General features: G+C 33.5%; 2 protein-coding genes across 8 annotated transcripts in view; both read right to left on the bottom strand.

Moving 5' to 3' along the window:
• LOC129235783 (cubilin) overlaps positions 1–12,352 on the bottom strand; it is a 157,390-nt gene extending 145,038 nt beyond the window's left edge. For 5 of the 7 annotated variants that reach the window (XR_008581601.1, XM_054869818.1, XM_054869820.1 and 2 more), the window contains exon 1: positions 11,539–12,352. Coding sequence is in view for 4 of the 7 variants with exons in the window: in XM_054869818.1 (XP_054725793.1) it covers positions 11,539–11,638 (100 nt within the window). In the remaining 3 variants the exon portion in view is untranslated. The remainder of the gene's footprint in view (positions 1–11,538) is intronic. The other 2 variants (XR_008581603.1, XR_008581602.1) reach the window with 1 other exon arrangement.
• A 678-nt stretch (positions 12,353–13,030) lies between these two features.
• On the bottom strand, positions 13,031–15,301 carry LOC129235782 (uncharacterized). The gene has a single exon (XM_054869817.1). It carries the CDS (start codon positions 15,120–15,122, stop codon positions 15,012–15,014), a length of 111 nt encoding a protein of 36 aa, XP_054725792.1. The 5' UTR covers positions 15,123–15,301; the 3' UTR covers positions 13,031–15,011.
• Positions 15,302–20,140: the final 4,839 nt, after the last annotated feature.

The following is a 20,140-nucleotide window of genomic DNA, read 5'->3' as shown; positions in this document are numbered from 1 at the left end:
GTCTCAAATTTTGTGTGCAAAACGAAATTAAGTGCGCGGATGCATTCCGAATATTGACTGTGTCATACGGAGAAGGTACTTTGGACCAAAGCAACGTTTATCGGTGGTACAAAATGTTCTGAGAAGGCCGAAAAGAACTGAACGACGAAAAGCGTGCCGGATGCACTTCAACAAGAGACGAAAAAATTGATGAAGTGAAGAAAATGGTATTGTCCAATCGTCAAATCACCGTTAGAGAAGTTGCTGAGGACCTAGACATATCGATTGGCTCGTGCCATTCGTTTTTTTTTTTGAATGATTTGGGCATGAGACGGGTCGCCGCAAAATTCGTACCAAAACTGCTCAATTTCGACCAAAAGCAGCATCGCATGAACATTGCTAATGAGATGTTGGACTCTGTCTGCGACGACCCAAATTTGCTCCAGAGGGTCATAACTGGTGGCGAATCGTGGGTTTATGGTTATGACGTGGAAAGCAAAGCTCAATCATCTCAATGGAAGCTGCCGCACGAACTAAGACCGAAAAAATCGCTAAAGGTTCGGTCGAATGTAAAAGATTTGCTTACCGTTTTCTTCGATTGCAGGAACGTTGAGCACCTTGAATTCTTTCCACATGGTAAAACGGTTAAAAAGGAATATTACCTGCAAATTATGGGCAGTTTGTGCGAATCAATCCGCCAGAGACGTGCAAGAACAAAAATTGGCGTTTCCATCACGATAACGCCCCTGCTCACACATCGTTGCTTGTGCGCGACTTTTTGGCCAAAAACAACACACTAATGATGCCACAGACACCGTATTCTCCAGATCTGGCCCCTGTGACTTTTTCTTGTTCCCGAAACTGAAGAGGCCCATGAAAATACGACGCTACGCTACGATTGACGAGATAAAGACGGCATCGAAGGAGGAGCTGAACAAGATAAAAAAAATAATTTTTTGAAGTGCTTCAAAGATTGGAAAAAACGTTGACACAAGTGCATAATATCTCATGGGGATTACTTTAAAGGGGACAAAATAGATATTAATGAATAAATAAATAGTTTTTGAAAAAAACACAAAATTCGCGATAGTTTTTGAACACACCTTGTATAAGCCACTTAGATCTTTTTAAGCGGGTAACTACACTTCCAGAGAAATATTCATAACAAAAAAAAAAAAAAATCTAATTGTGCACGAATTGCAAATACCAGTTTAGCAATACTTAGAGCCAAACTTCTATTTCTATATGGCTACTCATTGAGCACACTCTCTTGACTCACGAAAACCACTTGACAGGGAAGCACAAAAACAAATGCCCGTGACGTGTCTTATTTTCCACAATAGATAACTTAATAGACGAGTACGGTTCGCACTACTTGATAAATTCCGTTCAGAAAATGCTAACACAATATATAATTTTCTGAAACATTTCAGACCATTACAATTCATCTAATTTCGAATTATGTAAACAGAAAAAAAAAATTGTATTTATCCCAAACAGCTATTATTCTATTGATAGAGCCGTACGCCTGGCAGCAAATACTATTTTGTATTTGGATATAAGTATTTTCCATGAACAAATTTTCCTCTAAATATTGAATTTTTAATCTGAAGTTTTTGAAAATTTTCGGGTAAGCAGTAATAAAATAAGCGCAAGTTTTAAGCGGCCTTGGATTTTGAATGATTGTTTTTTCTAATGTCTTTTTGCACTTTATTTCACATGAAAATGTATGAGTAAATTTCTTATGAAATGAAGTGGAAATACCCAAGCCCAATGGATATTTTAGTTCATGCAATTCTCCTAAAGATTCAGATTAAAAAGTTCAAAACTGATATAAGAATAGAAAAAGTAAGAAAAAAGGAAAAAAATAACAAATAATGTTAATCCCGAAAAACATTAAAAATAGTAAAAAGCAAGTCATCATTTCTTCTTCCCCAAATTATTATGTAAATACTTTTTATTTAACGTCATTTGAAATTAATTCTGGAGAAATACTGATTTTTTCATATTTGAGTTTCTAATCTGAACCCTTAAAGTTTGGCATGTCGATTCACATAAAATTTCTTATTTAGTAGCTTTTTCGATAACCTTACATTTTTAGAGGGTATCTGGGAAAAATGTGTATATTTCTAATTTTCCCTAGATAAAATTATGACCACCCTAGTGTACAATTTGAATCGTTATACAGATACTATTTATAAAATTTCAGAAATAATGCACTATGAACCTAATATTTAATTGAATTTTTTTGAAGCGTTAACTCGTTCATGATTGCAATTTTAATAAATGCATGAAGGATAGCGAAGTACAAGCATGAAAACTGAATTAGGCACGTTTCATGTATATTATTTCTTAACTGAAGCGTAAGCGGATGCGTACTTATACGAAACATATCATAATAATGTAAGTCAGGCAACGGAAAATCGAAATCGAGAAACATACATACAAGCATTTGACTTACCGTTGCATACAAATTTAATGTATAATTATTTTCTTTATTGACTTATAAACACCTGGGCGTATATGTACGTATATCTTCTTTCCGTGTCTCAGCTCTGCTATTTTTATGCTTCCACAATTTCACCTTTCTTCATATTTTATAACCCTTTCTAACTCCCATAAATACATTAATTTTATACATACTTTATGTTATTATTAAGTTCAAACACTGTAAAATTACTTTTGGTTGTGTGTTTTATAAACAAATAAATAAATTAAATTCGGTGCATAATTGCCACTCATTAATGGCCGTAACTGACGCAACATTATTTGTGTTTATTTTATTAATTTAAGCACAATTTTTTAGTGAAAGAGTCCAACGAAAAACATTAAACAATTTACTTAATTGTAAAAAATACTAACCAAGAATTTTTGGTATATCTTTGCTTATCTTTGTGGTTCATTTACTTATACATGGTTGCGAAAGTTCTACGTGATTTTGGTCAAATTGTTATTCAGTGCAAAGTTTTGGCACTACCTGCTGTGAAGCGGAAATGAAAATTACACTTTGCAACCAATATTCTGTGGTTTGTGGTAGAGAAACCACAAAATAGTTGCCAGCATGACAGCGTAGTTGCAACTACGCTATTCAAGCATTAGTGTAAAATATGAAAAAGACTTTTAAGAAGATAACTTTCAGCCGAAAATAGATATTTGCAAAATGGCTTTAATGGCAGATAGTCAAGTAATACGAGTATATTTGTTTTTTATTTGCATGCACATCAATACACACATATATGTATAATATATATAACGAATGGCAGATATGCAGGGTAGATGGGAAATGAAATACCACTCGCGGACCAAAACCGGCAACATTTGTATTCCTAAAACACTTTTGATCTATCACCATTGCTAGGATAAGCGTATTCGGAACCTACTTATTCTAAATTTTTAAAGAATCTCCAAATTCTATACATATGTATATATGTATATACTATATATTAGGTGTAGGAATAAGTTTCGGCCCCCATCGCTGCTGATACTATTTTTGAGTTCACTCTAATAACATACTGATGATTTGAAGGTATATACATATGTTAGGTCTCGATCGCAGTAGTTGACATTCGTTTGAGGCGTAAAGACCCTTTTTTATTAGACGTCACGACACATTTCATTGATCAGTATTTACGGTAATCACGCTCCATTAAATACAACTTGTAAAGAGTGGTTTCGACGCTTCGAAAGTGGCAATTTCTACGTGAGTGATAAAGATCGCGAAGGGGCGCCGAAAAAATTTCGAAGATACTCAACTACAACAACTATTAGATGAAGATGCATGTCAAACCCTTGATAATATATCTAAAGAGTTGGATGTTGACAAATCAACCGCGGATAAACGTTTGCACGCGATGGGAATGGTCCACAAAGCAGGTAACTGGGTGCCATAGAAATTGAAGGAGAGAGATATATGGAGACGTTTAGTTATGTGTGAAATGCTTCTTGAACGACAGAAAAGAAAAGGTTTTCTGCAACACATCGTCACTGAAGTTTGTCAGGTGAACCAGGTCCATCGAAAGGTTATATTGTGCATCTGGTGGTATCAGAAGGGTGTCATCTATTATCAACTTTCTAAACCCTCTGAAACCATCACTGGCGAAGGTTACCGACTGCAGCTAATGCGCTTGAATCGAGCTCTCAAAGAAAAGCGGCCGGAATGGAACGGTAGACATGACAAACTGGTTTTGATGCATGACAACGCCAGGCCACACGTTGCTAAATTGGTCTAGAAATATTTACAGTGACTGAATTGGTAAATCTTGCGCCACCCGCTGTATACCCCAGACATTGCACCTTCGGATCACCATCTGTTCCGATCAATGCAGTCTGTCTACCCTTATTGAAGAGCTGTTCATCCTTACGAGAGCATCGCAAACTGGTTCAATGGATGGATGGAAATTTTCATCAGAGGAATCCGTATGCTGCCTGAAATATTGAGTAAAGTTGTAGCTTCAAATGGCACATACTTCACATAATATCATGTATTATTTAATTGTTCAAATAATTCGTAACTTTGGCTAAGAAAGGACGGAGACTTATTCCCATACCAATATATTTCTATTTCTATACATATATTTCCATATTTCTGCTTTGGTTATACGCCAATTGTAACCGTTAATGATGTTTTTAAAATATCTTAATCGGATCGAAATAAACGTATTATTCTTTGTAGACATATTCGCTTTTTAAAGGCTAACTAAATTATTAAAATTTTTAAAACCATTTTCAGATATTTTAAATCACGACGTAAAACAACTTTTCCCATATAAGCCTTTTCTCTAAGTAGTGTAGATATGCATGTGTTTATGTATTATTGTAAGTTCTTCTTTTTATGGTGTGCTTATATATTTTTATGCCGCCTCCGAACGGCAGATGGTATTTATGTGAAGTTTTTTTTATGATAAAAGTTTTTGTGTTCGAAAAAACTTTGTTTTATTATTTGGTATTTTATGTTTTCTGAGCTTCATGGCCGTTATCAATTCAAAGTTAGTAATGCCAAATAACCAAAAGGGCTGTATGGCAGAAATTGAATTTTCCACGTATTTATAATTGTAATTTTCGTCTGACGAAATTTGTCGTTGTACATACATACCTGTTTGTTGTGATATAGAATGTGTCTATATAGGATATGTATAATTGTTATTTGGTTGATTTTTTGAAAACATACATACCTGTAAAAAAGAGAAAAATGTTGTTAAAATTTTAAATAAACATCTAATAGTAACATATAATAAGAATTTGCTCTACTTTCTTGGTATTTTCTATAAATACGTATATTTTATATAAAAAGAAAAATGAATTATTGACTACCCAGTTTTAAAAATTCGCACCAAGGATTCTCGTTCCTTGAAAAGAAAGGCCATAAAGTGAAATTTGAAACTACTGAAGCGGCTTTAGTACTAATAACGAGTAAAACCCTTCGCTTCTTCCTTAAAATATCATTAAATACAGTGTGCCAGTTCAAGATTTGGGCAAAGGTTTTGGTAGACCATTTTACTGTATTCAGACCTTGTACATTACATTTAATGACCCTCCGTTTTGTCAGATTGGCTATATTTTTCGAAATAATTATAAGTCAAATTTCCCCCTTTGGATCTCTATGGTATCGCTGGGGTCACTCATGATGCAGATAAAAACCCGTTTTTCGCACCTTTGCAAAATTATAAAAAAGTGAAAAAATTGTGTTTGCAGGGGAAATACCCACAGATGCCCTAAGTTTTCCGATTCATATACACTGTTGGAACGGTTCAAGTGTCTTCTGTTTTAAAACTGGTAAGAAATGAATTAACTATAGGCTTATAGGTATTCCAACTTTATTTTATTTTTTTAGCAATGTTTAATTATTAGTAAATAAAAAAAAATAACAAAAATTACAATTACTCTCGTTGTTGCTGTAAAAAATTTTCTATGAACGATTCTTGTAGTATGCCTACAAATTCATATATCTATGTATATATATCCGCTTGATTACCCTCAAATACGGCGATAGATTGATTATGTTATGAGACTTGACTTTTTCAATCTAGATAAAGAAACGAGTATTTCGTGTCATCTCACAAAAAGTCAAATGCCCTGACCCTCAGAAACCCTGTACCTCTTGGCAGTTACAAATTTGGACGAGTAGAGCATCAACAACCATAATAACGTCAGCCTTGAAATCCAATGAAGAATCTCTGCTGCCAACAAGTGTTACTTTGAACTCAGAAGGCAATTAGGCAGCAAAGTTCTTTCCCGAGGAACAAAATCACGCTTTATATGTAAGCCTCTCATTTCATTATGACCGTCCTATTGTATGGCGCATACGCCACAACACCTGATGCGACGGCCCTTGGAGTGTTTGAGGGAAAGATACCGAGAAGGATTTACGGATCTTTGCGCATTGGCGACAGCGAGTATATATGGAATGATGTGCTATATGACGCGGATATGGAAATAACTCAGCGAACTAAGATTCAGCTGCTCCGCCGGCTATAGCATGTCATACGAATACAAACGCACCGGACCTGAAAGTATTCGATATGACGCTCGAAAGCGATAGCAGTAGTAAGAGTAAAAAAAAAAAACAACCAAAGTATGAGCTGCTGCTTTCTTTATCTTTGAGAACAAATTAAATATTGATTTCTTTAAGTAGCGTTTTCCTTATTTCTCTTTCACAGAAACTATCAAACAAAGTATCTACTACACATTTTCTAAGAGCAGAGCCCTTCTTGGAAAATCTTTTCAATAACATAATTAACGCAAACTTGCCTTTGTCATGCCATAAAAATCTGATCTTTGACATATAATTTCTAAACAACCACTCAAAGATAAGCAGCTATTTGATGGCTAGGCAATCACGGTCCCAACATCCCTTCTGTCCTATGCAACTCACTCGGGCGTTTAATTCCATATCTATTCAAACGCAATGAGAAAACGTTTCGCAACTTTGATGCTCGATTCAAAAGAGATTGTCTGGGACATATATAGTTATATGTACATATATATATATATATGCATACAGTTGCGGACAAAACAATAGGGTCACCCAAAAGGATTTTATATGACTCAAGAAGAGAAGATGTTGTTGATTCAATTCGAAGTTGTATTTAATTTTATACTTTGAATGCCACCTAAAAAAATTAAAAAAGCCCATTAGCCCGTTTACCTCAATGCCAGCTTCTAACCCTTGTAGTGCTTCTTTGTAGATTATTTCAGAGTAGATTTTAAATAATAAGAGTCATCCTTTTCTTTAGCATCGATATTCATGTTTTGTAGAATCTCAATGACTTTATCAGGCTGAGCAGTGTGAAATGTTTTTCGTAATCTATGAAAAACATAAACATATCTCTTTGGACGTCTCTGCAATTTGCAACTAGTACATGAATGCAGAATGGTGCTTCACGTTTTCCCATGCCTTTTTTAAATCCGAATTGTAAATTGTTTTGTATATAATTTTCAAAAATATGTTCAATGAATGACTAATTAAGCTTATAAGTCTGTAATCGTAGGATTTCTGTGCACATTTCTTCTTCGTCATTAATAAAAGTAGATTTAATCCAGTCTTGTGGCCGCTTTCTTTAATGTTTTTATTATTTATTAATTTTAAAATTTCGGAAGGAAGTTCAACCGGACCTGCTGCTTTATTATCCTTGAATGTTTTGATGGCAATTTTAATTTCGTCTTTTGTTATAGCTGGTCTCGTTAAATTTTCACAAGGATCTAGAACGACTTTATTATTGTCATTCGATAAAAAATTTGTTTTAGTTTTGCGTTAAATTTCGGAAGTTTCTTTAAGTTTCTTATGAAGGTCAAAATCTTTCCGCGCCTTCAGAGTTGTAGTGCTCGTCCAGCGTTGAGGTCTCCTTGGATAATAATAATTGCAGTATTAATTTCTGAAGTATTTGAACGTAAAGATGCTTGCCCATATTTTCCTTAATCGAATGTCACGGCATGAAAAATATCTCCAAATCATAATGCTACCATGCTTACATGTTTTAGTTAAATGACTAACAAAATTATTTGACTATTTTTAACTTTAGAACCAAGCTTTAAAGATTAGAATTCATTATCGGCACTTTTAACTAATCTGCTTTTAACAGTGGAGACGACACTTACAAATTTAACTCAGTTGGTATTGCTTCAAGTCCCTTAAAAGAATTACGGATTGAGGTTTTCTTTTTCTGTTTTAGGGAGTTTACCTTCTTTAGATTGCGGTTTTTTGGAACCGTTAACTTTCCTTCATAGTAGTTTTTGAATGATCTACGCCTCATACCTGAACAAACTACTGTATATTTTTTGTATCTATTTTCATCAGGAAAATAAGGACATAATTATCAAAGCTACCGACTCTATATTTTTGTCCACGCGTATCTGCTAACTAAGAGCTTTCCAGCGTTATTACATTCATTAACGTTTTGCCTGTAGTACTCATTTGTTCCCTTACCAGATTACCAAAAACTTTAGATAGATGTATATTTTAATGAAATTTGTGACCCTATTGTTTTGTCCACCACTGCATATCTGTATATATAGCATAGAAGTGTAGAAGTTACATGCGATTTATGTAATTTGCTAGTTTTCATGTATGCGTCTGATCTCTTGTTGCGTATGTGTGTGTAATATGTGCTTAAGTATACATGAGCCAAGCAATAATGAGTTGTCCTTTTCAATGTCCAACATTGTTCCACGATTATATCATTTGCAGGGCACATCAACGTCGAGCGACATTCAATCATTTAAATGCCTTTCAGCGCATTCGATGCTCTCATCTTTACAAAGTTTCAAGATTTCACCATTTCATCATCCTTCCATCATCAGCACATAATTGAGGCTTTAAATCATCATGTGCATCTTCCACAATGATGCGTTGTCTGCATGTATGCGGCATGAGTGCCAGCTAGTCGTGGGTTGCCTAAATAATGCAGAACTGATTTGTGCCTCGTCGCACTTTTGTTAAACTGCATTTAATGGGCCATACCGATGTATGTGCATATTATACTCAAAAGTGTATACATATGTATATATATTGCATGTCTCAGAAGCTGGCATGTGTAGTTGTAATTTCTCGCACCCTACAGCCCCGATTTCCCCAGCGAATGAATGAATTGCCGCAATACTTGTGTGTTTGTTCTTATATGTGTGGCAGCCTAACTGCCAGTCTACGTATGCAGTTAATTTAATATTCGTGCTTGAGTAGGAGGTTGCTGGCTGCTGTTCTATTGTTGACTACACACCATTTTATTGATTAATTGATAGGCATGCTGTGGCAGTGCCGTTATGGGTAGTTGGGTGGGTTTAACTACAGCCGCTGTCAGTGTCATTTTGAAGTGGCTTATGTCCGTGTCTGTGCTCAAGTGGCCACGTATGAAAGAGCCAGCATACAGATTTGTATATCTTGGCATATAAAGTAGCATCGTAACCCTGATCTACTGCCCTTTTTTACTTGAAAACATTATTCGTCTATTGGTGTTTTTTTTTGTTTCCTGTTGTTTTATTTTCTTGTTTTTTTCACTTAAATTTCATCGATATTTATGAGAATTTTGACATTGAAATTCGTATTGCATTGAAACAGGATATTCAATTAGTTACTTATTATTTGCCTATAATCATGCATATGTATATACGTATTTAATGGAACAACATAAAGACGCGTCAACATTTAGAAATAGCAATAGCAATAATAATCGGAAAGAGAAACGCTTAGTAGGTTATCCCTAGGAAAACTTAAAAAAAGTGCGTGATTTCATTAAATAAGATAAAAATCGTCATTGGAATGGAATTGGTGATTCTGATGCAACTGTGTATCATTTTTTCAACGAGTCTTTGTCCGCTCAATTGGAGATTTGTGCCACCAAAGTTGGTAATACCATCCAGAGAGTTGACAGTTGAGAGAGAAAGAAGAAGTCAATTTGTTTCATTACGACTTTTATCATATTCGCCTGGTTTGGCATAGTGTGCTGACGTGCTGCCGGCTTTTTCTACTAGGTACTTTATAAAAAAAGTTTCATCACGTGCCTTGTATGGAACCTCTGCATAAAAAATTTTGAAAAATCAACGGTATTTTTAATAGCTTAAAATTTGGACTAAAATTAGACATTAGGCATTGCTTAAAAAGTTGAAATGTTTGATGACATTTTCAGGAATTTTATACAATGCTTGAGACTTTGTGTTATATGGTGTTTGTTGTAATATGAACTACACATATTAAAAAAAATAGTGGTGTATTTTGCAACGGGGTGTTTATCAGAAAATATAGTACACTTATATACAAGCGTTGCACATTTGCCAGTGCTTATGACTTGGAGACCGTGTCGATCAAATCAATGGTAACAAAACAATGTTATTGTCTCTCAAGCAACGCATCGTAGTTGCTGATTTGTGAAAACGAGCATTGTTTTGTTGGAATTGAACTCTATCTAAATTAGTGTTGTCGAAAACGCGCGTTAACGAAATCACAGTTCTATGCACATTTATGTACTTCTAACTGTCCACGCAACCCGACAGGGGAACTGTAAGGGTAGAAGGGGATTTTTTACGATCCTTAAGATACTTGCGCATAAGTTTCAGTCTTCACGTACACTAACAAGGCGTTTTTCTCCACTTATTATTTTCCTCCTCCGAAAATCCCTAATAGCACATTGGACTACATACCGCGAACATCCCACCGAATTACGAATCTCAACCTTAGGCTACCCTTTCTCACTTAGAAAGTTTGATTCTCACTCAGTGTTCACCTTTTTAGGCATTTCGATAAAAATAAATTATTTATATCCGCTTAATAATTTTGCACTGAAGATTAATCACACATTGATTACCCTATTTAAAATGCCAAAATATATTGAGTGTACCTTTAAAAATGCAACTTTTTAGACTTTACGCATCAAGTGTGCCATGGCTCTTTTCATAATATCATTTATTGTTGTAATCAAACGTTAAATACACTAGTGACGCATGTGCAAAAATCAGTGGTCACTTTGTTAGCTATATTTGAAATTACTTTTATTTTAGTGGGGTGCCGAATACTTTTGGCTAAGACTGTTTATGTAGTAATATATAGAATTCCTAGATGATATTTTTTTAGCAGCTTTTTCAGCTGTTAGGAAAAACTTTGGCTCTTATTTGATGTTACATGCCCGCGGATTCGAAATCGGCCACTTCCGAATGGTAGTCGCGCACCAACTCATTCGGCTACGGTGGCTGGGAAGAAATAGTAGAACTATGAATTAATAGCGGTTAGCGCGAGTATCATCTACGCCCGAAGCTATATTTCGTAATTAAAGTGATGTCATTAAATAAACAATAAATTTGTCACGAAATAGAGTTTCTTAAAAAGAGCGGGATTTTGAAAACTAGGGTGTATGTAGACACAGCATAAAAATTTATTTTGTTGTAAAATATTCATTTTCATTTCAACTTTGGTCTGATGAAAATTAGAGTTGTTGGAGAATGTAACTAAAATGTTATTGGGATGTTAATGGAATGCAATTGCAGTTAACTTGCTGGCATGGGTTTGTGACACTAAAGTAATATTAATTAACTGATAATATCTAATACAAGTCGAATGGAATACAGTTAGCTTACCTTTTAATTTTTGAAATATTATATGACATCTGGCTATTCGTTCAACGCGTTTATTGTTATTTGAGTTTGAATTCGAATTTTTTTGATTTTGATAATACATTTGCGAAATTTGTTAAAATACTGACATGTTACAACAATACATACATACACTTTTGTAAGAACTGATATAACAAAAATTGACTTAGGAAACTACGCGTGTTTGGTTGACTTGCATGTAGTTGAAACAAACAATGGAAAAGTATTGGTTTCGTTGCACATATACGCTTTAAATTAATTTTGTCAGCTAATTCCGTAGAAAGTTTATTGCGCCGATATAATAGTTTGTATAAATATTTTTGGCCACGTACAAAATTTGTATTAGTTTTCACATTGTTGTTATATGTATAGATAAAACTTAATTATATAATTGGGCTTATACATTTACATGAATACAATGCAAACTACACATTTTTCAACGCCACATTCAAGTAAATTTTACACTTTAGTAGTTTTTTTGTTGCTTTTGTTTATTTACGTACATACAAATACACATAAAATACTAGTATATTTGAGCATATATATATACGAACTAAAGTACATTTGTTATTGTTGTTTTTTGGTTTGTGTTTTAATATTTTTATTTCTGTTAATAATTCCATCAATATTATTGCATTATTTTTGTTTTTAGTCTTATTATTGGTACGAGTACATATTGTATTATTATAATTCTTAATATCTCTCAGTTCACTGAGACAGTTTTTGAGATTTTTTTCTTATTGCTTCACTGCTGTTCTCATTTTAATTTTATTTTCGTTTTTATATTTATTTTTGGTTTTATTTTTTTTTATTTTATTTATTTATTTTATTTATTTATTTTTTTTATATCTTTTCATATTAAATTTAGATATTTTTGCTATATGCTTTAATTTAGAATATTATTATATGTTTGTTACTCTGGTTAGGGATTTATTATATTTTATATGCCGTTAGTAGGCATTTGTCGTGTTAAATTCGCTACATTTTCATCAATTTATTCACATTTAACATTTACAAAATACATTCAAGTATATAAGTATAAGTCTCAGATACGCTTGGGGATCAGGAGTAATAATTGTTGAGCTTTTTGATTAGTTTTTATAACGTTTTTTATCCTTATTTTAAATTTTTTTTAAAACAGTAAAAGTTTATTTTAAAATTTTTGTTTTTAGTTCCTGTGTATATTATATGCGTTTTATTGAGTATATGTATGATTTTTCTGCTTTTTTGAGCACTTAAGCTAAATATTGTAATATATTTAATTGCATATAATTTAGTTATATTTTCTTTCTTCTTGTCCATTTAAATTTTTCCTCGTAGTTATGTCTTAGCCAATTTTCCTCATTTTATTGTTACTGTTTCAGAATTTTGTAATGTAGTTGTTTTTATTCGTATTCACTTATTTGCTTGTTAATTACACTTTTGTATTAGTAGTAAAACTGGATAAAGACATACATAGAATCGGCTAATTATGGTGTTTTAATCAACGTTTAAACGACGAACATTGGTTGTACCTTTATGTACATGAAAAACACTGAACTGCTTATTAATTTTTCTGGAACTGGAACTATTTGCTGCTTTACATTTGTACATTACACTGTATATATTCTATTAGTTAGTTGTATTTGCTTTAATTTAGTTAACTATTTATTGTGTTGAGAGTTTGTTTTTCTTCCTTAATTTTCAAGATGGATTTTTTGCTTACATTTTTGTATTTTATGCAACTTTCAAAACGTAACGAAATAAAAAAGTTTATTTTATCAGTATACACACATTTAGCTACTGAATTCTTTTAGACACTTTGTTGACTACTTTGAATTTTGCTCCTTTTAAGACTGCTGTGTGTTTTGTCTTGTTCCTTTTTGAAAACCGAAAAATTGCTTCTGTTAACAAGTGAATTGTGCACTGAGTTTTCATCATTTCTGGATTTTTTGACGTTTGGATTGCTATACTTTTTTTAAACTTCTCTTTATATCTTTTATTGTTGCTGAGCTGGGAAATTCATCGTTACAACTGATATGATTTGACTTTGTTTACATCTTCAATTTGCTTAGGAAGTTGAGAATTTAAAACACTTTATTGCTTATAATTGAAATTCTAAAAAACGCTGGGAACGTATTTTTACAAATGAAATAATTTCACTTTGCATTTATTTTCGCTTTGTGTTTAGAATTTGGAAATATGAATATTTTTGTTTGGTAGTTTCTTATTGAAGTTCGCAAAAACGGCGTTTTTGTCATATTAAAGATTTGTTATATTTTGGTTTTCAATGAAGTGGAAGCGACATTCGCTGGTGACATTTAAGAAGTTGATTTATTCATGCAAGATCATGTTTCTATGGGAGAAAAGCTAAGAAGTCATTCAGCTTTGTGGAAAGTAGGTCCCAGCGCGTTATCATTGCTTTTAACGCGCTCGTTCTTGAAGTTTTTTTGCGTTTTCTTTTGTAGTAGACGCTGCCCAGATACAACCGCCCATTAGCTGTCAGTCCATTAATTTTAGTGTTGACGCACATTTTCTACCGTATTTCTTTACTTTTTAGTAAAAATTTGTTTTGATGTTGTTTTTACATTACTTTGCTCTGAGGAGGCGAAATTACTTATTGCTCATCAATATTGGCTTTAGCGCCAATGAGTGCTTGCAGGGTTTTGCTACAAAAAGTTGCCGCACAGCTTTTGGCTTCTGCTTCATTTCGAGGCCTAAAAATGCAACCATTCTAAAAAATACATGCATATTATACACCCTTGTGGTCAATTTTTTGTTTGTATAAACATCGAAATTCTAACACTGTTATCAAAAACACTACAGTCATTTAATTTCTTTTACTAATACAAATATGCACATTTGATATTTAATGAATACTAGGTTAGAGCTTATTTAATGTTGCTAACGCAATTTATGTTGTAACATGTTGTAGTTGCTGTTGATTAAATTGATTTTGGTGTACTGAATTTAATTGCCGATTGAATTTTTGTGATATACATTTTGTTTGTTTATTTTTTTTCTTCTTTAATTTTTAGATTCCAAATTGTTTATTTACTTATAGAAAATTTCATATGTCTCTTTAGTTCCACATCACAGCCAATTTTTTGTTCTGACAATGGATCCGATTGTGCATAAATGGTGTTCGTGTGGATGCTGCTGGATGATGTTGCTGGCAACAGTGATTCGCTTGCTGCAACTGGTGCGTATGGCGTTTGATGATTAATTTGTGCAAAATTATGTTCCAAACCAGTTTGATGTTGATGCTTTTGTTGTTGCTTACGGCGCTGTCTGACAAATGGGGGCATCAATGGCACTCGTCGGTCAACGATGGCGATCTTTATGTCGTTTAACAATATTGATGTGAACTCGTTTGCTGTGGTCAATAATTCAATTTTGATATTCGGTAACAACTAACAATTCGTCGAGGGCCTTTGTTATCCATCTGGGAAGTTTCCGGGTCCCAGTTGAAGTTTATCTCACTTAGGCTCACCCATCGTCTGACCAACGACTATGATGATCACAATGAAGACGGCCAGCAGGACCAGTATGCAACAAATGGCGACTGCAACCATGGCGCTATTACTCATAAAACTGTTGCGCAGTAGAAGAATTATTGGTGAAAGAGAATTATGGCGTGTTAGCGCTAAAACGCTTTTGTAGAGTACCGAAAAAGGCTTTTGAGGTGGTGTTTAATCAAGCACGGATGCGCTTGTGAGGTTTATCACAAATTTCGTTCTTCAAACTCAGGCGCAAATTGTTGTATATAGTCAAATTAAGACAAAAATGTTTATTCAACAAAAGTATTACAAATTTTGTTTGCGTGTTGACTTTTTGTTGTGTTGTGCTTCTATTTTTAGCAGCAATAAGGAAAGCGTGTGGACTGTTGGTAGTTATATTTATAGAGTTTGTTGGTTTTTCTTTTGTTTACTGCAGGTGTACGCAACAGTCGTACTCGTATCAGGCAAATCTCATTTGGTGTGAGTTTTCATTAGAAGTAACTGTTCTTTTTTGTTGTTTTTGCTTTTAGTAGACGGTTTTGTTTTACCATTTTTTATACGAAGCACTCAATGTTATTTTTGCTCTTTATACAATATCAGACTCGTAAGCACAGTACCGTCTTAAGCAAGCTTTGAATTATTTTCTTTGCGATAATTAATAGTTATTTTCGCTATGGTTTTCACCTATCACGCAAACGTGTAAGAAGTAATTAGTTTTTAAATGAATTTTCGCGCAAAATATTCAAATGGTATGCCGGAAGTCAGCAAGTTATTTTTCTGCACAATAAAATGGCAAACTAAAATGCTTCAGTTGAAGGAAATTAAAAGAAAATTAAGAAATAAATTTCATATTTGTACATATGTAGAACGTAATTTGGAAAAATAAATGACTTTCGTGTGTTGAACAACTTAGTTGGATTTTAACGAAGTAGAATAAGCAGAACTCTTTTGCCCATATGCAGTCATGGTGAAAATAATAGAAGCACAATATTTTAACCAGTTTTTACTAACTTTTTTTTCTTCTTAACACTTTAGGCAATTGATGGAACTGAAATGGCTGGTCATCTAGCTAAACATGCTCCTAATTGGTTTTGAGCCTTTCTGTGGTCTTACAAAAGACCACACTAATGAATTTCTCAGAAAGAGGAAAAGAAAATCTATTAGTCAGCGAAACAATTCCTAAAGCCCAACAAAGGCATTTTTGATAAGCTACTTTCGTTCAGAAGAGTAGATTTAAGACTTTTCACTGGTTACTTTACAGACCGCTGCAGCCAGAGATATCACTTCAACAAAATTGGTCTCTCTGAGATCATCATCTGGAGATTCTATGAAATGTGCCCAGAAAATTCAGAACATATTCAATGTGAATGTCCTGCAATAGGCAGAAAAAGGCTACACTAAAGTATTGCCATGCATCCATACATATTCTAGAATGATAAGCCCCAGAATGCGCAAAAAATTCTTGAAAGGTTTTAAAATATAGAGCATAATAGCAAACTTGCACAATAGATCTCTGTTGGTCGCAGTGCGCAGTATGCTAATAATAATAATACTAATAGTAGTTTTTTGTTTTACATAGGTTAGGTTAGCCTGGTTGGCAATAAGCCACGCGTAGACCTTTTGGTCCCTAGCGATACCAGATGGAGATGGTTTGTTTTACATAATTTTTTGTAAAAATTGTATTTATACAACAACAAGTACAAGCTTCACAAAATGAGCCATCAAATTTTAATACAACAATGTACAAGTTTGAAGTAGCTTACATGGCACATTATTTAATATCGCGGCATTTATAATCATATCCATTGTAAAAGTACACAATTAGAGTTAAATAATTCATAAGTTAAAATGAAAAATACCAAACTTACTCATTTCTTCATTTAATACAAAGAAGTTTCCGACCTGCCAGTTCTTAATTAATGAATTGCAATAAAAACTTACGCCCTTGGAGTATTAATACATTATAATATAGTGATACATCGAATTATTTATATTTTTTTTTTACCACTCAGCGTAATATTAGGAATGACCCGGATTTATATCCAGCCAAGCGTTGTCTCTCCATAGCATTCTCTCTACACGTATGGGGAATGTTTATGCTGCTACAATAACAATCAGGCTTGAAGCACTCTATACTTTAGTTCTGTCGAAAGTGCGACAAAATATTGTTAGATGAACAAGCACTATAAGAACCTCGAACTCTCGAACCTATAATGTTATTGCAAATTTAAAAGCAGCACTGGCTGAGGAAATAAATACCAGTGAACCTAACTGAAAGTAAGAAGTCTCTGTGTGCCGCTTATGTTGTTAGCCATACTAGCAGAAAAATTAAAAAAGTATGGCCATATTACTAATGCTTTTATATCATTTGGTGTTTCTTGCACAGATATTAGAACCTATGCCCTCCCGAATGGTAGTCACGCACCAACTCATTGGGCTACAACGGCGCGACATGATATTGCAGTCTGAAACCTCACCTGGTGGAGCTGGGAATTTATTCGTGTGAAATTTAGAGATTCTGTAGACTTGAGAACGAAACTGAATACAAGTTGATTTTCTACTTAACCATGGACGGATCGACTGAATCCAAGGCTTGGAGTTCATACCAAAGTTCCACTTGGAAGTTCACTAAATCTCCGAAATTTTGACAATTTATCCTCATTAATAATAACACAAGGTCGCACAAAATTAGTCATCCAATGTTTTTCTAATAATTTTCTAATAAGAAAAAAATAGTTTTGGGTGATGTAAATCTTTATTTTGACTTGAATGCACTGCATTGCTTGTCTGTTTGGATACTGCAGCTGTCTAGTTCAGTTCTATAAGTGTCAAAATTATAAGTCTTCGAATAGGCTGACTAATTTCGTGCCACCTTGTAATAATAAAAACATAAAAGGCCAAACAGTTAGTATGTCTATAACTATTAGTTAGTAGTAGTAGTATAATACTATTAAATTTAAATAGTGCAAAAACCAATGGCCCGCTGTATGGAGGAAATGCACCAGCAAAAAAAAAAAAAAATCTGTACAAAAGCCAAACCGATTTCTGAATCACTCAAAACATGCGCCTTATTGGACCAAAATTCAATGGGCTATAAACTGCATACTCAAAAAATCTTATTAAATATGTGAAATTCTGAAGGAGATTCGTTGAATTTTCTTTTAATTAGCACAAAGTTTGAATTTATATGGTTTTTGTATCAGAATGAAGTATATTTGCATTAAAAATTATTATAACAAAATACAAAGCAAATAAATTACCATAACTTGTCAATAAGTTCCATTGCTATAGTTATTTAACGCACTGTATATGAAGGCATTTTCAATATTTTCGAAAATAATGCTGTAAAATTGTATGATAATTAGATTGTTTTCACGAAAACAATTTTTTATATCTCTGCTATTTCTTATTTTTTTGATCTTTTTGACCACAAATATCTATTAAAATTCTGTCAAACATTTTTGTGTGTATAACAAAAGAAAAATCTTTACTCACTACAATCAACCCATTTCAGAAATCTTTAAATAACTGAAGTTACGGCGATAAGCTCAATTTGTTATAAACGCTCTAAACAACAAAAACAATCAGACGACATGGCGTGACACATTTTGGTGATGGAAATGTTTGACGGCTAGCTTTGAGGTTGAGTGTGGCAGAATACCACTTACACAAAACAGTGAAAAATGGTCAAAACAGCTACAACGTCGTTTTCGTTCTTTATGTTTACTAAAGTCACCATTTGCGCCAACGGTCACTAATCCAGCACGCACATGACTCAGAGCAAAATCAACACAGACAGTAGATGGATAGCCTTGCGTTAACGCTCAAATTTTGTTTTTGACACTTTAGACAGCCCAAGCATGTGAAACCGTTTGTGGGTTAAGAAAATAAGTAGTGCGAGTATTGGTAGAAAGTATGTCACAAAAACTCTGACCCTTAAAACTCACATAAAAACCGTATAAAATACAAAAGCGATAAACAAACACCAATAGTACAAATTTATTTTAGATGTGAATGCCAGTAGACATTCCAGAGAAGGTAGCTTTGATTATGAGAAGTGTTCAAGTGATAGATGCTAGGCAATGCTGACGTAGAAATAATTCAAGGAATAATTGATTTATTGTGGCAAAGCAGTCCATCTCGTACACATATGCGAGTATACACATATAGATGAGAATATGAAGATGTATACATATACCTATATGAATATTTTTAGCTTAACTACTTGTGTATGTATGGATGTGCTTTAATGTGACCATAACACTTCGTATGCGAGCGTCTGTCAGTCTACCAATTTAATTGCCGTTCTCTGTTACTCCAGAAATTTCAGTAGTTTGCATAACAAGACCTTTCAGTTCTACAGTAAGCAATGGTAATTTTATTGTCAAAGGCAAAGGCATCAGTAACTCGCACACAGGCATTTCAAAATACTGCGCTAAGCAATTGCCTTGATTTGTGGTCTCAATTGGACGTTGTCGGGGTGAGAGGGGCTTGGGTATGCTGTTAAATGAACTGGTTATGATTTAATGTGATGCGATTTATGTAGGTATTTTTTTATGTAGGTATGAAATTCTGCTGGCTGCAAATTTTGAACATTGGAATTAAGGCGGATGAATATTAATGTTTGGCATCAGTAGGAAAAATATATAATTTTTATTAAAACTTAAATTTTGAATGGCTTTTAACATTAACTAGTAATCGGGCGAAGATTGAAGATGTTGGCATCAGAGAGGGAAAATTTGCAACTACCAAAATGCATTTTTTTGCCAGCGAAAATATTTGGGTTTTCTTCAAGGATATTCAAGCATAAATTGAGGAACTCAACTTTCAGTAATTTTTTTTTGGCAAATTTTAATTTAAGACCTTTGTTCTTTTCTTTGATGCCCATATAATAATATTGCGTGAAGCCATTGTATAGAGAAAAAATTTGAGAAATGGCTAACATCGACTTTCTCGAAAAATTGCCTTGATACAGATTTCTGATGGTCCGCTTCCGATCAATTCACCACAGACAGTATTTACTAGAACGTTGTTAAATTTTTCAACTACAACAATGGACAAATAAACAAAATAGAAAAAATAAATAAATAAGAATATTAATTTAATTT

The sequence above is a fragment of the Anastrepha obliqua genome, chromosome 1, assembly GCF_027943255.1.
Source record: "Anastrepha obliqua isolate idAnaObli1 chromosome 1, idAnaObli1_1.0, whole genome shotgun sequence".
Lineage (NCBI taxonomy): Eukaryota > Metazoa > Arthropoda > Insecta > Diptera > Tephritidae > Anastrepha > Anastrepha obliqua.
Note: the sequence above shows the minus strand (reverse complement) of the source record. Positions and strands in the feature narration are given on the sequence as shown.